The sequence below is a fragment of the Haliaeetus albicilla genome, chromosome 6 (genome assembly GCF_947461875.1).
Source record: "Haliaeetus albicilla chromosome 6, bHalAlb1.1, whole genome shotgun sequence".
Taxonomy (NCBI): Eukaryota; Metazoa; Chordata; class Aves; order Accipitriformes; family Accipitridae; genus Haliaeetus; species Haliaeetus albicilla.
The window spans coordinates 19,271,553-19,289,220 of record NC_091488.1 but is presented as its reverse complement, the minus strand read 5'-3'; the positions used below and the strand labels follow the sequence as shown (position 1 = coordinate 19,289,220).

General features: G+C 38.9%; 1 protein-coding gene across 2 annotated transcripts in view; it reads right to left on the bottom strand.

Annotated features, from left to right (window-relative positions):
* The window catches only part of ADAMTS5 (ADAM metallopeptidase with thrombospondin type 1 motif 5), a 47,400-nt gene that overhangs the window by 15,580 nt on the left and 14,152 nt on the right, over window positions 1-17,668 (bottom strand). For both annotated transcript variants that reach the window (XR_011325040.1, XM_069785299.1), the window contains exon 3: window positions 4,288-4,455. Coding sequence is in view for 1 of the 2 variants with exons in the window: in XM_069785299.1 (XP_069641400.1) it covers window positions 4,288-4,455 (168 nt within the window). In the remaining variant the exon portion in view is untranslated. The remainder of the gene's footprint in view (window positions 1-4,287; window positions 4,456-17,668) is intronic.

Here is a 17,668-nt window from a genome sequence, read left to right as displayed (position 1 = left end):
TATACTTGATCTGTCAATCATTTTAGTTAACACCCATTTGAATACCTTTCACATGTGAATAACAAACAGGTTTCACAAGCTTACCCAGAAAATATAGCATTTTTTCCCCTTGAGAACACAGGGGAATGAGATCCAAACTTCTCCTTAACCAATACTGCTCTGAGGAAACACATAAAATTTCTATAAAGCCAGGTGTTCCAGCAGATCTCACATGATATATCCAAAACTGAAGATAGCAAAGGCCCCTAAGGATTCCCCACAGGAAAAAAAAAAAAAAGTCTTTACATTTATAGATAGTAGCAGTGTCTATGTTTAGACAGGTTGCAATGAAGTGCAGTGCAATGAAGTTTTTAGCACCAGCTGCTCCAATCTCCTACTTGCAATAGTCAGAAAAGACAGAGTTAAGTTGGAGAATGGTTTGCCCTGGGCCCCCTGGCTGAGAGGGCCAAGAGGGCTTCAATTCACTACATTACATTGCAACATACAGAGCACTTATATACTGCTATTCTCATTTTTTGTCCTGAGTACCAAAGAACATCTGTGTGTCCTGGAACAGAGCAACATTGTTGGCTGGTGACAGTGTTAATTAAGCCATCTCATTCTCTCTCCTCAATGCTATGTGTAATCTATCTTGGAAGAAGAAAAGGCAGAATAAGATCTGTGCAGGAAGCAGATAACCAGGATATAAATTAATTAAAATAGAAATAGTCCTTGTTTCAGGTCGCACAGAGCACCAAGCACTCTGACTAAACACAATAAATCGCAAGCAATCATACCACAGCCTAGTGGTTGGCATGACAATAAAGGCAATTAGTACCTTAGGAGAGGGTTGGCTAAAAGCAGATGGAAATAAATGTCACTGTCTTCTGGACACTAACTGAGCCTTTTCTTCCTAAATGTCAAACTGCTGTCTGGGGTCATCTCATCGGTGTAAAACAAATGGTGATATCCTGACAATATATGCTTACAATTCTTAGCGTGGGCCTCAGGAGACAGGGAATCAGCACCTTGATCCTCCCCAGACCTCCTGGTTGACCTTGGACAAGACATTTATATGGGGATTTATTTAGCTGACTTTAACTGTATGTAATGCTGGTATCTGCAATTCAGTCAGCTGTCAGATGTTTCACTACTCAGGCAAATGAGTTTATGGTTTAATTCAGCACCACTAATGCAACTGATGAGATCAGTCAAACCACTGATGCCATTGATTAGACCCCTCTGCGCTATGATGGGAACTTAAATACCCAGTTTAGGAGTAACTACCTACATAGTAAATACCCACATTTTATAAGATGAGTCTGCTCCCCAACATCACTTTCCAAATGTAGAAAATAGGAACATTAGTACCTGACAAAGTGATGTTAAGGAATTAGAGAGTCAAGACTGTGATGTTTTCTATTACAGCAGCATGGGGTGAATATCTAAATCTATATGGGAAAGTTACTTAGAGCTTTGATAAGACATTGACTATTCTTTTGTAATGGAATACTGCTCACAGATCCAAACTTCTGGACTTCATTCACATTTCATTATGCTTACCCATAAGGAGCAGCAGATGAAGCACTTTATTTATTTCCTCACACCAATGCTGCCATGCCCTGTTTGTCACAAAGCAGAATTCATATGCTTATGCCCATTCAGACCAAAAGCCCAGTGCAAACTGCTTACACTGCCTATCAGAGAATGGGAGAGTGCCCTCTTGTTCAGTGTTTCCCACATAACCTTCCTGTGACTATGCAAAGACTGGTCACAAACAGCCTAAAAGAAAGCCTGATATCTGAATAACTGTATTCTTTTGTTGCAACTGCTATTTTGTGCCTTCCTTATCTACATTATGCCTGCAGCACTGCTCAAAATTACACCTGAATGGTTAAGGTTTTTTTCCTCTGCCTAGCAGCACCTGAGAGAGAGGATTTTCTTCTTTCTATGGGAAGATTGCAGGAGAGCTCCTTCTTGAAAACAAAAAGGGAGGGAAAACACCGCAACTGCATGACAGTACATCTGCCCCAGCTAAGGAAAAAAATGAGCAACCCAAAAAGCAGACACATGCTTATTCTGAAGGAAACACAGAAATATGGCATGTTTGCACGGCTTTATCATCAGCCCAAAGCAGTCTGACAAGCAGCATCATGCCCTACTAGGATCCTGTGGTTTCTGGTACACTCAGAGTACATTACAAATGGGAATTATGGAGCTATGGATTCATTCACTGGCTGGAAGAAGAAAATAAAACCAGAAGTTCCCTTCCCAAAATAACACATGTCCTTTCAGCACAGTAATTTGAAGAAACTGCAGTTTAAATCATTCACTTCCATTTTTACTTCATAGATAGTGTTTGTGTTAAGACAAATCTTTGATTAAAAATAAATAACTGAAAAATTATAAACTTCAACACAAAAAGAAGACTGTTACTTAGAAAAGGTCTATGAAGGCCTGATCTATCAGGAAAAGAGATTCCCTAAACATTGTATATTTGAAATCATACGAATAGCACCAGTAAAAAATTAATTCCCAGAGGACTATGGACCTCTATGATGAGAGGTTCAAATCTTCTATGAATTATTTCATCATATCAATAATTCGTTGAGACTACATGCCTGAGTGATAGCTACTCATGAGTATCAGAAAGAACAATGTACCCTAACCCCTGCATTAACAGACTGACAGAACCTAAGCCCTTTACATGCAGCAAAAAATACATGACTTTGTGAAAAGTATCTGCAGTTGAGGATTGCCAGACTTCTTGTACAGGAAGTCAGCACTCATGATGAACAAGGAGACCATAATGCAGCTCTGAGTGATGCGAAGCTCCTACCCACTTTTACTGAAAAAAACCTGGCAGAGTTATATTCTTAGACCTGTAGGACTGACTGTCACAGCCCCCCATCACTTCCACATTGAGACTGGGTCCAGCTCATGGATAAGGTTCCAAATTTCAAGCATCCCCCCATGTACAATCAAGCCAAAGGTGAGGTGGGTGGGAGAAATTATCTTTTTTCTTTCTTTATTGTTGGAGGAAGTAGCTAGCTGGATGCATAGTAAAGAGAAGAAGTTGGGTTACAAAAAAGGGAGAAAATGAGAATGACCTTTCTACTTGCCTGCAGCAGGAGAGGAACAGAAGAAGAAACATAGTTCAGAGTTCCTTGCACTCTCTAAGAGGTCACTCATGGATGGCGAGGGAGGTCCCTTTTTTTTACCCCAGTGAACTGTACTGTACCTAAGTAACTAAACTCAAAAAGGAAAGTTCTCTTCATATGTGGAAACTAACTTGGTAATATTCAGTCAATGCCAGAGCAATATGGACCATAAAACACGACAGTACAGATTAATGGATCTAATAAAGTTGAGAGAAAAAATGAAGTCATTCTCCAATAGAGGAAAACAGGAGAAAATACTTCAGAGCGCACTGAAATTAGGCAACAAAACATTTAAAAGCAAAAAAACCTTTACATTCAGCAGACATACCATACTTTTTATCCATAAGCATTTCGGTTACCATAACAACTTGATCCATTCACTCAATTATGTCATTTTTATCTCAGCATTTTGGAATTTGAATGGTTTGTTTAAGAACTGCAGTTGCTTTGGGAGCATAATGAAGACTTTAAAATTCATTAAAGAGTGAAGACTATGGTTTTTTATTATTACTTTTGGAAAATGCAAGTTTTGCACTTATTCTCCAAAGGGTAAATAACATATTTAACAAATATTAATTACATGACTTGGAAGATAAGCTCCTGGGGCAGAAGTAATCTTTTATTATATACAGCACAGAGGAGTCTTAATTCTTGCTTACAGCCCCTCTACATAAACACAATAAATATAATGGCATTATAAACATAATAAATGTCATTAATAGTAACAAGAACACATATACTCTGCTTACATCTGTAGTCTAACGTTAAGTAGACCATATCATCCATTCTAATTTCTGTGAGGAAAAGCCATTTCCTTGTGTCCTCTGTTTAAAGTACTCTCTGAGCTCATATCTGTGACATTTGGGAAGACAAGACTAATTTCATGCTTTTAAAAAAACCTCTCCATGTTCCAAACCAAATTAATGCCAACACACTCTCCATCAACTCTTTTCTCTTGCATCTGACCCATGCAAAGGGAGGGTGAGACTGCCAGCTTTTTAGACCTTTGCCATTTTTTGCAAGCACTTCCAAGATAGTCCTGAAGATGAGCAATGAATGAACAAACTGGTATGAAATGTTCTTATTAAAAAAACCAGATCACTGCAAAAACTAACATGTAGCTGACACAAGGTGTGATAATACATACCATGACCATCATCGAAAAATTCTGTTATAGTTGCTGAAGTGCATTTGGACCAGGGTTTTGAAGCATCGATGCTAGTCAGAATGGAGGACATCAGGCGCTTATCTTCCATGGAGCCAAAGTTCTCCTCACAAAATTTGGAGTCATCATGGGAAAGCCCAAGCAAGTGCCCTATAGAAATGAAACAAATAAATGAAATTATATGACTATCCACAACAGAGTTTACCAGCTGGAGCTCACAGTCAAGATAAATGAATTGTATAATTCACTCTCAAATTTTGAACAGTAGCCTAAAGCAGGCCACTTGAAACATGGTATCTCTGCTTGCAGGCAAAAAAGCTGTGACAGTTTACACCATTACACATAGGAAGGAAGTAATGCCATCAGCTGACATGTCATTGAAATGTGCTAACTGAAACCTGATGAAGATTAAAGTGAACTGTACTCATTTGTGTTAGTCAACAATTTAGTTCTTACTGTTTTTCCAAATCATCTTCAGCAAGAAAGACTAATACTTTAAAGATGTTCTGCAACTGTCGAGAAAGGTGCTATAATGTCTTTCTAAATGGACAAAAATGCTAGCATTTATGGAGCAACTAAACAAACTGTATGTAAATTCTTAAGGTGCACTCCTCACTGAAGTGCAAGTACCCTCTACAATACATCAAACAATCTGAATAATGTTTTCAAATATTTCTCTTCCATGTAAAGAGTCTTGTTTTGTGGGAGGATGCTTTTTAGTATGGTTTTGGTTAGGATTTTAGTTTTCCTGGGTTTTATTTTTAAATGTATATGGTATTGGATATTTATACTCCAGAACACAAAATAATGCACACACAAAGCAGCACATGATGGAACTTGTAAAAATCCTTAATGACCAGGGGAGTTCAGTCCAGTGCTAGATGAGTTCTTTTAAATGCGACAGCAACTTTTTCTGTAGATCAGTGATCCCCATCTTCTCTAGTCTCCGGGCAACAATAATAGATTGCAGGCAACACACTTTGTTCCCTCTGTAAACATCAGGTTTAACTTTAATTTCCATGCCCACACTGGATTATTTCACAGCCAACTTCCTATGCAAGAGGAGAAGACTGAATGGGAACCAAACCTGCAGGGAGCTCAAGCCTGAACTTAACACTCACCATCTTCATCCTAGGCCAGAACATGATTAATCAGACATCCAGGGCTAGACCAAGAGTGTTTTAATGATAAGGACAAAGACCACCCATCAAAGCCACTGCAGAGAAATAAACCGGATGCCCTCAAATAGCAGCTGAAGAGACACATTGTATTATTCTGCAATAACTAAAAGCCTTCTATGTACTATTGGCTTCATGTTTTGGTATAACTGCTGTAGACTAGCAGTAAGGTGTGTAAAGTGACACAAGTAGGGACACCGATGGCAGGATATCATAGTCTGATATCCATAGTAATAGGCATGACAACAGCAATAACAATAATAATACCTACAATACAGGCTGGGAAAGAAGAAAATCAGCAGCTTTTACCTATTTGCCTTATATAAACTTGCTGTTACGTTGTTTTCATCGCAGCACTCACTGCCGAGCTGCATCTGAGATTAGAAAAGCAGCTATCTGACCAGAAGTCTGTGTTAAGGCTGCAGGAGATCAGAAATCAGGATTTCTGTCCTGTGAGAGAAGCCAAGGTATCACCTGGCAGCCTTACTCACATGCTGGGTTCCTGGCCTAGGGATGGAGCTACAGTAAAAGTGACAAGGGGACCTTGATCTGTCACTTCTAGTTGTACCAGTGATGACTGACAACAGCCAGTCTGTCTTCTGCAGATACTGAATCTCCACGGGAGGAGAGGCGGGAAGAGGGCACTTCTCTTTTTTCCTCTCTTCCCCTGATGTGCACACATTTACCAACATCATTCAAATACAGCTACTATTTGAATAAAAGGCCCTGTATAAGGCCTTATATTTATAAGTATTATAAATGCTAGTAAGAATTTATTCAAGGAAGCTGATTTAACAGTGATGGGAGTTAATACTCCTTTCCGTCTTACTACTGTTGCTAATTGCTATTGCAATGCTATATCAAAAGCACATTGCTGCAAAAACATAATGAATCAAACTTTCTTATTGAAGTCATGTCTAAATTACTGGTGTGTTTTACATTCATGATTTGGGCTTATTTTTTTCTGATAGGTAAAACCACTTTCCTTTGGCAATACTTATTATATATGGGCCAGTAATGTTATTCCTACTCTGCACTGAGACACAGCTGAGTATCAGTAGGGACATGTCAAGTTTCAATCTGATATAGCACTGCATAAATACTTGCTCTGAAGAGATGACAACATCTTTGTTTTATTTAAGCCAATGCTGGTGTTGAGCAAAATAATTCACTAGTAAGATTATTATTTCAAACAGACACATTTCTCTGACGGAGTAACCAAATAATCAATGCATCACTTCTAACCTATAGAGCAAATTCTGTGGAAGTGTCACAGGCTAAGCGTTTAATAAATCAGCAGCTACTGTGCCAATGAGGACTACCTCTGACTTTGCCAAAGTCCTAGACACCGATGATGAGTGTCTTCAGGAAAAGCAAAGATGATGTTATTTTTGGCTGCCGCTCTATACAGTGTTATTGCTAAGCTTGTATTCATGCTAAGCACTGAATGGCACCAGGTCACACCTCGTGTCTGACAACTATGAGCAGAGCTGACAGGTTAATGAACCTCAACACACGCCTAGTAGTAATATAACTAGAATAATTTTCTGCTGACATTAAATAACTCATTGTAGCATGTTTCACCAGCGTTCTGCTAACTTAAGCAAACATTTACTAGAGAGGGCTTAAGGCCTTTCCTCTAGCTTTTGTTGATGGACCCCTCAATATGCGGCTCAGCTCCCCATTTAAATCAGGACTGCACACACTCTGCTTTGCGGAGCTGTTCAGGAGTTTCAGCCAGTTTCTTCTATTTTACTTGTATCTGTGCACTTGAATATGCATATACTACCAATCAATCAAACAGAAATATTTGCAAAAAATTAGCCCAGCAAACAAGAAAACAGCATGCTGGTTAGACCTAAGCCTCACTATAGCAATCTTCTCTGAGACGACTTGTACACTTAAAGGTTGCAGGAAGAATGCTTTTGTATTCAATGTCCCAAGACTGCTCATAGTTGCAACACTGCAAGAAATTACTTCACTGCAGCATGCTTGTGAAATAAGGTAATGAGGTTCTGTCAGTGAAAAAGTAGTTTCATTTCTAAGTCATTGGACTTGGTACTAAACAGCTCTGGGTAAATAATAAAAGCTGGAGAATTGGTCAAAAAGTTTGGTTGAATAACATCACATGGCACACAATGCACGTTCAGTGCAGGGTAAGAATAATCGTTGGGTGCAAACCAGCAATTTGAGAACTTAATTTTTCAGACTGGTCAACGTTTTATAGCACCATTCAGAACTACCCAAAACTCTTGTCATATGAAGGATTCAGTCCTGTAGTTCAGAATTCAGGTTTCTTAACCTTAACACCCTCTGATACCGCTCTGCAACACTCCACCCATTTAGGACGCAACTTTGCTCTCTATACAATCCCTTTCTTGCGTAACCATACTTCACCTTTCGCAACTTTTTCATCTTACTTGACAGACATCCCATGTGAGCACGTAATAGAAGACTTAATACAGTGTAGATACGTACAGGTCCCGTTAACTCTGATGCTTCTGAATGTGCAACTTGGACACTTCTGAGTTTCTCTGCTACCTATGACATTTTTTTAACACAGGTTTTGTGTGTCTAAGTTCCAACTTGCACCAACTTCATCGACCCTGGATTTGGAAAGACTTCTCTGCGTTTCCTACGTGTGTTTTTCAGCCCTGGCTCCTCCTGCAGTGCAATCTGTAAGCAACCTGAGCTTAGACTACCTACTGTCAGAGCAATGTGGTCACACCACATCAAACTACGGAAATCCTACAGCCAAGCAATGTGAATGCCCCTGGAGCAGTCCAGGGAGTATATTGTGCTTTAGCTTGCTCCTGGCTTCCCTGCCTAAAGACGGTGTAGTTTCCTTCCCTCTCTACTCTGACAGACACGCTGACTCCGCAGAGAATGTAACCGCTGAACTGTGGACTGAAATTGTTCTTCTTCCTTCCTTTTTCCTCCTTCATATAGACCAAAAAAAAAAAAAAAATATCCTTCAGATATGAGAAAGCTTGCAGACAAATTTCAAGCTCTTCACTTTGAGCACATTGACTGAAAAGTTTTTCCATAAGATGATTGCAAATTACTCTCCCTCTCAGAAATGGCTGGACAGTCTCTGGAGAAGTTCAGAGTAAATAAATGAAATGCTTCTCAGACAACTATTCAGCACAGAACATTTCATCCCAAATGCTTTGGCAAAAGCACAGGAAACTGAAACAGGGTCATCTTCTGGAAAGTGTCAAGCTACTGGCTTCACCTTTAATTAGAGTGCAGCATAACTTCTATACTTTCCAGTGATAAATGGGGTGAACTGAGGACATACTCCATTAACAGTGTCTACTTTGTCATATTAATCAGGCCATTGTTCTAATGCATGATGAGAACTAAGTCACTTACTTGGCAGCCTTCAGGTTTTTGAGGAGAAGCTTCCCCAAGTATTTGTGAATCTCTTGTTATTTTTAAATTTTTCAAAAATAATTTTAAAAAGTCATGACAAGGAAAGAACTAGTAAGTAGCAAATAATTTCCAAAACATATAGTTCTGATTATTGGTATCTGAGCTTCTAAATTAGCCACCAGGGATGTTAGTGAGGATAATAGCTGTTTATAGCATTAAATATATGGATTCTAGGTCTCCATACCGATTTGCCAGTTATACCGATTTGCCAGTTAACTTTGTATGCGTGCTTACAAACACTGCGAATACAACTTTCAAAGAATTTTATGGAACTAAAATTCCTAATTCTTATCACAACCTAAATCTCTCTCTGTCCTAACTTTGCCTTTTAAGGCATTCTGACCAGACTTAAAACAGATAAAAGCATATGAGAAACTTCCAATGACTTTTACAACTGGTTTTGCATTTCATTAAAAATAATAAAAATTTAAAATATCACAGCAATCTGTAGTCTCTAAGTACTGCCTAGCTAAGGTATGCTCTTTTTTAGCACAGAAGTGAGAACAACAAAGTACTTCTACACCTGTGGCCTTTGTCCTTTTGCATCAAGAATTAAAGAAGGAATTAAAGAGTTAATAAAAAGAATTAATAACAAAATTAAATTTAAAGAATTAAAACACTTCCCTTCCTACTTGAAAAGTCTGCTCCCCCCCTCGCAGCATGAACATGCTGGTATTATCACATATTGCTCAGGACATTAAGGTGGTTTCTGGCATTTACTGGTGAGGTATGTACATACATCCTGTATGTAAGCGTAATTCCAGAGAAAGCTTTGGGAAAAGCAAAGACTTAAGGAACACAAATCTTATAAAGAAGGCTTTTAGAAACAATGCCAATTTTAGCACCACACCATTTTGTAGTACTATGAACTTCAAACCAGGCTATTGAAAAAAGAAAAAAAAAAGGCTCCCAGCAGCTGTGTAAATGATGACTGATTGAGAATGGGTTAGTAGATCATCTGATGTTTTCTACTTAATGAAGCATCTTACTGGTGTTGACAGTTTCTACTGAGTGAAAATGACATAATATAATTTTACCAGCAGGATGGTGTTTAGTTAAGTTATGCTGTAGGAATGCACAAAATGGTAAAAGAAACAGATGGCGAGGAGGCAGGGTTTACCCTCATGCAAGTGAAGAGGAGCTAGCCTTCTTGTAAATTAGTTCCTTCCCAAACAGCAAAAAGACCAACCACCCAAATGGACTGACAGCCTTTTCTCACAGCCTTGCTTCTCCCCTTGAGGTGAGATAAAGCATGATTACATCAGTAAACTGTTGAAAGCAGTATGAAAGCAACCTGCAGACTTTGGACCCTAGTATATTTTGGAACATCATCTACAAGGGGCTCTCAGCACAGCTCAGTCTCTTTAGATGCTGAAGCAAGAAATGAAGGAGTCAACAGCAGTCATCAGCCCCTGGATCCCAGCTCACCTGCACTGTCTGCATTCCTGAGAGTGGACCTTGCAATGCACAAGCTTCCCTACCCCAACAACTACTGAAGGCCAACACCCCGTTACAGCCCAACAGGAAATAATACCCCAAATGGATTAAAAAAGAATTCCTACACCTTGTAGAAATGGGGTGAATATTCCTAATACAAGGTGGGAATACTCCAAAGCAATTATGACAAGTCAGCTAAAATTTACATCCTCTCTAAATATCAGGACACAAAGAGATCTGAAGGCAAATCAGGAGTGCATCAGAGCTATGTCGGATGTGTGGTGAAGCACACTGCACTGCAGCTACTTTCTCCCCAGGAGCGCTGGGAAGTAAAACAAAAGTTTGGATATTTCTGGATTTTCTTAAAATATGTTGCCAGACTATCTGTAGAGGTTCTCTGAGTGAACAGCATGCAAAAATTACTCTAATATAATTTATTTTCCACTGGTATCTCAAGCATAGGAATAAAGAAAACAAAAAGCATCCCCAGTGTACAGCAAGTAAAACCCAGCTTTTGCTAAAACACAAATTGTGGTGGCTATTCTGGAAAAAACCCCAACAACCGTGTTTATGGACAGATGTCTAGTGCTTGAACTGAAGAGCACATCAAAGTACAGCTCTTGCACTGAGTTTGACCACAGGACACGTGCAAAGTGACACAGCATGCTAAAAATGCTGCAAGCATTGTAATTTGTTTTCTCAGAAAAGCTGAGCTCCGATGAAGCATGTGTTTTTCAGTGAGGTCATGCTTTTCACCTAATTTCCAGTGGGAATCACTGGGGTACAAAAGAAGGTCAAGTGAGTTGCCCAAGGTTACCCAGTGAGTCACTGGCTCTCACAGGATCAGGATTCACGAAGCTCCTGAATGGCTCAACATTCCTTGGTCTAATCACTAGCCCATACCTTCTGCATGAGCCTCTCAGTCTCTCCTTTGCTAAACAAAGATTGCATGCAGTAACTCTTTTAAAATAAAACCGTTTCTTTCTGCATGTACTGTTTTTCTAACTTGTGAGAGTACTTGACTCCTTGTTAAGAACTGCATACTGATATCACTCAGAAATCCTCTTGAAGTCATGGGAATTTTGCATAAAAAATGATGGACCTAAGCAATAATGATTGTTTTTTTATAAAACAGAAGTGTTTTGAAACACACAAGCTTACAAAAAACGTGCATAGAATATAAAACTGGCTATTCCTCTTTCTACATACTTGAACTTTCCTTCCAATTTTCTTTTCTTTGACTGCTATCCATCACTTATGAAAGAAAAAGGGAAAAAAAAAATCACTCTCTCTTCTCAATCTCCAGCCCAGAGGCTGTTTTTAATATTTCTGGCTTAAAAGAGTTCTTCAGACTGAATGAAACAATAGTCTGAAGTGCAGCTTCTTTTCAGAAGCAGACATTAAAAAAAGCCACAATCAGACATTCATACACCAGTCCTGCAGACTTTACACAAAACAAACTTCTGCTGAAACAGCTTGTTATAACAGACTTCTGTGGGAGATCACAGATACATCAACCCCCGTCAGACAGACAATTTGCAGGCAAGATTCTGTCCAGGCAATGCGGACTAGGCAATCAGAAACCACTATGTCTACATAGACTCAAATAATCATTAAAAAGATGTGGTCTTGGAGGTCCACGCTACATCTGCTGTGCTAATTAATGGGGCATGTAGAAGATAAATATTAATTTTAATGAAAAAGTGGGAGATGGTGACACCCATTTCACATCTGTCCAACTCAGAGGAACTTGCGAAGAACAGAGTTCATGGCAGCTCATGGTAAATGAACGAACTCTGGGAGGATAGAGCAAGAATGAAAAATTGCATTGCCTGCTGCCTGTTTATTGGGTAATTCTGCCTTCCTCTCTGTACCGCAAGTACTTTCCACACAAAAACTACATGATCGTATCGGTAGTATTTACCTGCCAAGGTGGAAAAGTAATCCCTACTTTCCCCTGTGATATAGAAGACTGGGGGTTCAGGCACACACAGCTGAAGTGGACTTCTTTTAGAATCATAGAATCATTTAGGTTGGAAAAGACCTTAAAGATCATTGAGTCCAACTGTAAACCTAACATTGCCAAGTCCACCACTAAACCATGTCCCTAAAATAATTTTTGATAATGATTGTTCTGAAACAAAGGCAAAACACAATTTCATTCTCAATTCCCTTACGGTTGCAGAGATATTGATATTTCACTCTATGTATTTGGCTTTGTTATGATATTTCAGGATCCATAGCAGTTTTTCAAAGTATAGCGCTTGTTTAATCTAATTCTTCACAAGGTTACATGTACACAAAGATCAGCACAACTCCAGAAAACTTCTGAAAATTCAGGCTGTGTCTGAGTCACTTCCTGAATTCTCTGGTTGAGAATTCAGCCCTCCATGTCCTCACTGCTCTGTCAGAATCACTTCATGTTAAGAAGGCAAAGATGCCCAGTCTACTCAAAAGTACGTGGTAGATAAAGAAAAGCTCAAGCATGTTCAGAAACTGAGGATTCAATTTTTCTACATCATATCAATTTCCCACCTCCATCTCTCCACTCTTCCATACTAACTGTCTTGGCTTCAATAAAAAAGGTTTGTTTTAAGCACCATCTGTGCTGCAGGTGGAAAAATTACATATTACTCATAACATTATAAATTAATAAAAATATTGTTGGACAAGCCAAAAATTTTTACCCAAAATTTTAACCAGCAACCTTTTGTACAGCTGACATTTGTTTTTTGAAGCATCAGTTAAATTTTCTGCCCCACGCTTCACCTCTTGTGAAGGCTTAGCTTTGACTGCCCATCTTTTCTCTTAACCAAAGGGAATTACGTTCAAGAGAGCTTAATTTAAGAGCTTTTGCAAGAGGAAGTTTAGATAGAACTTTGAAAAAGGTTCAAAGAGAAGGAATCAAGCAATTTTGCAAATGTATGTCATCAGAGAAGACTTGGATGAGTGTACTGTCTCTCTCTCTTTTTTGTTGTTTTAAGAAAGCAAATCTGCCTAATTATGATTACCTGGATATTTGCCTAAACTTTGTCTGTCATGAGGGAAACATAATATGAAAGTCAGACAACGTTCACCATTTTTTGATGTGCCTATGAGATTCTGTGCCCTTGGCAATGTATCCCCCTTTAAATGAAAGGCTACAAGAGATTTGTACCTGTCAAGTCTGAAGCTTGTCTTTATCTGCTTTATCTTGACAGCCTTGAAATCAAAGGGCTACATGTTCAGCAGTGGAAAAGAAAAGATGACTATTAGTTACCTTCGAGTGTATACAAAATGAATATGTGGTAAAATATGGAATGAGAGTATTTTTTTACTCTTCTATGGACATCAAAAGCAAGACTACCGTTTAAATATCATACACACTGCTCTTGGTTTCAGTTTTTTCTGAAGAAGGGTCAGAATCATACAGTTTGCTATACAGGTTACACAGGTTAGACCTGGTAGACATGGCCCTCTTTCTACAGAGGTCTACAACTCAAATACAGGCTCAGGCTCTGAATAAATACTTTCAGTCCACTCAGAATTCAGCAAAATTGTATTTTGACGTATTTCAGTGAACCACCTGAGTAGGGACCCCAGGAGTGGTACCTTACTTCTAAAATGGCTTCTTTACATAAAATTATGCTCTCTAATAAAGCACTACACTTGGCTGACAGCCCATGTGATATTTTTGTCCTCAGTGGTGGCAGATGCCACTGAATGATGGCATGCTGAAAAAGATTCAGTATTAAACACGCTATTTTCTAGTTTTGTTTTCTGTACAGTTCCTTGATTTCAGGTGTTACACAGTATAGCTGTGGAAGAAGTTCTGATAACTTCACATAACCATAGAAAATGAGGCTGAGAGGAGACCTTGAAAAGCCATCTTGTGCATCCCTCTGCCCTAGGGTAGGATCAGCATCCCCTAAGCCACAGCTGTTTTAGCAAGCCAGGTCCTGCGAACCTCCAGTAATGGAGATTTCACAGCCTCCCCAAGCAATTCATTCCTGCCCTTAACTGTCCTTCTGGTTAGATGATCTTGGCTAATGCTTAAAGTAAATCTCCCTTGCTGCAATTTAAGGCCATCGCCCCTTGTGCTGTCCCAGGTGGACATGGAGAATGATTTATTACGTAAATTTTTGCAACGATATTTTAATATATTTGAAGACTGCTTTTATGCCCCACTTTGGCCTTCCCTTCTCTAAAGTCACATGTAAAAGATAAAAGAAAACTAATGAACAGAATTTTAATTAGTTCCATGTAGCAATTTTAAAGCTATATTCTAAAAATAAAATACTTGGAAAGAACATCAGTAAACCATATTACTCAGGAGGACAGAAAGAGTAATAGCATGCCAGCATGGCTGCATAACAGAGAACTAAGAACTTTGCAAAAGGTCAAATGAACATTACCACTGAGCAAAAAGGCAGCGTGTTCTCTGCACCTCCTCTTAAAAAAAAGTTCTTCAAGATTGATGGAAAGAATAAAGATACATATAATTTAAGTTATTAGACCCATGTAACTCTCACTGAACTAAACTGGAGCTTTGACTGCTTAAGACTGCAGGTAGGATGCTTTTGTATTTAAGGACTAGATCGAAACTCAAGAGACAAGTTTAATCCTTGGCTTTCCCTGAGACTTCCTTTGTGATTTGGGGAAATTACCTATTGATAAAACGAGTAGTACCTCCACTTATTTCCTCTTGATCTCTCCTCATTTTGTTTTTGTAGATGACAAACCCTTTAGGATGGTGGGCTGTCTGTACTGAAGCATGCGGGACTCCAGCATAGGAGGAGCCAAAGACAGCAGAAATTTCTGACCATGACTGCATCACAAAATGTAACACCAGGCTACTAACCAAGGAATTGTCATGTACTGGATGTATCCCATTGCAAGAGATGTTAAACGTAACCTCAAATTAATTGACTCTGCTGGTGATGTTGGATCATGCTTATCTTCATGGGATGCACAGGTTGGCTTATAATTCAACACTGTAAAAGCAACAAATCTCCAACCCAAAAGTACAGAGTATTAGAGTAAGAATCTAGTTATTTTTGTTTCCTGATGGTTATTTTAATAAAGATATATGGAGAAGCAATATGTTAGTGCTGACCTATGAAAAACATTAAATAAACGTTGAGATTATGAGCAATCATAGGTTCTTCAATGCTTTTCTCCAGATATCTCTGTGAAGCAGTGCATGAAGTAAGGAAACATCATTTTTTTACCAACAGTAGGCTGATAATAACAAAGACTTAAAGAATGTCCACATACTGTGCCTAAACTAGCTCAGATATCCCTGCAAAGCTATGGAGGCATAGCTGAAGGAGTTGCTTAAAGTCAAAAAAGACACCCGTATGCCACAACATGGAGCTGAACTGATGATTTCAGGCAAGAATCCAGCAGGCTATTTTTATGACAGCAAAGCTACTGCTATCCAAACTGATAGCAACATTTCCCTGCTAGAAAATAACCATATATGGATTTACCATTAGCTGCTGGATATCTTGACAGGCTATGATTTAAAAATAACATTTATGCTATTAGCACTGCTTCCCTTTATTCTGAGGAGAAACTGGATTATCACATTCAAATTTAAAAGGTTTCCTCCTGTTTTTTGTTGCTTTATCCTAATTTTCTGCATTTGACATTGGAGACAAATGATTCCTGATTTTCCTGCATACAAGTAGGACAAGATTCAGGTCCTACCTCATCAATCTTTACATACGGATCTCCACTTCTTATTGTCAGCTCATCAGTTGTACTAAGAATTTGGTTGCATCTATTTCTTTCTGTGCTCTCGTTTACAGCTCTTTGGAGATTTTGCCTGTTATTGCTGCTCATTCATACCCTCCCCCTCAAAAACCACTGGTCAAAATCCATCTATTTTATCTGAAAGAAATAAAATAAACATCTAAGACATAATGTAGTAGAAACCTGGCAACAGAAGTGGCAGGCTTTATTCTGTAGCAGGCTGCTTTTTAGCTTCCTATGCACATATCCAACCTGAGCCCCTGGGTCATGCATCGTCCTGTTTGGTTGAGCTGCAGTTCTATTTACTTTGGTTGCCTTCCAGAGAAAGAATCTGATCCTCAAAAATGCTCTTGGATCCTTCAGGGAGGAAACAAGAGCATTCAGATCCCCTTGGAAGTCAAAGTGAGGACACAGCCATTCTCCAGATCAAGTCCATGTTAATGATGCTGCATCTGCTACCCATGCACATGCAGCAGGGTTATTTTAAAAAACTGCAGATGGTGACTCTGATTCACTTAGTGGCTCACCTTGCTCTTCCTACTGACAGAAAGGAGCATCTTAGGCTTAGAGCCCTTAGCATCCCCTCTGTCTTGCAGGGCATCTCCTCTGTTGCCAGGTGAATTCCGCCAAATAACCAAGCCGCTGTAAAATTAAAGCTATACCCTACCCACAGGACAGGGGGAACTTTAAGACTTCTGAATTGTAGGAAGAGATCTGGTCTCCAAATAAAATAAAGCAAGGTTTTCCCCAAAGTGCTTAACTAAAGGGTACCCATGCCACACTTTTATTTTTCATCCTTTTTTGACCTTTAATTTAATGTAAGTACTCAAGCAATTTTAGCTGTGTTTTCTTCTCAACTTTTCCCACTTCAGGCCACACACACAAAGATCTTTCTGTGACTTGACACCCCTCCTTTCCTAAAATCTTATGGTGAGGAGAAAAAAAAGGGATGTTATTTTAAACAACCTCAAACTAGAGGTTTTTTTGTCCATTAGGGTACTTATTTATTCATTTCAATTCATGCCTTTTTTACATTGAAAATTATAGCTTTTACAGATTCCTGTAAACGTCTAGGTATGAAAGTGGCTCTTTTTCAAAAATGTGCTTCTAGATCACTAAAAATAATTCACTTTTGTTTACATTTTCTTTGTGTGGAATTTAAGGTAATAATATCTATATTTACTGTTCATCCCTATCTTTACTAGTCTATGTTCTTTCATTTTTAACCTATCTAAACATGTATTTATTGCTGATAAATGGTAGTCAAGACACATTACTTAACCTCTTCACACACCAGACATATTAACACTGGCATCACAAGAAGCTCCCTCATCCAACCTCACCAATGCCCACTAACCTTCAGCAGTAAGCATCACTTCTGGATGCAAGAAGAGACAAACAGCCCCTCTGGCAGACTGGCCTTTGAGTGACAGGCTAAGTTTGCCAATCTATCTGCTTGTCCCATTTCTAGGTTCGTGATGGGTCATTAGCTTCACAGCATCCAAGTTTGATGCCACTAAATTCATCTGATGTAAAGTTGTATTTGATGTATTGCTGTACTTATCTCCAAATGCTCT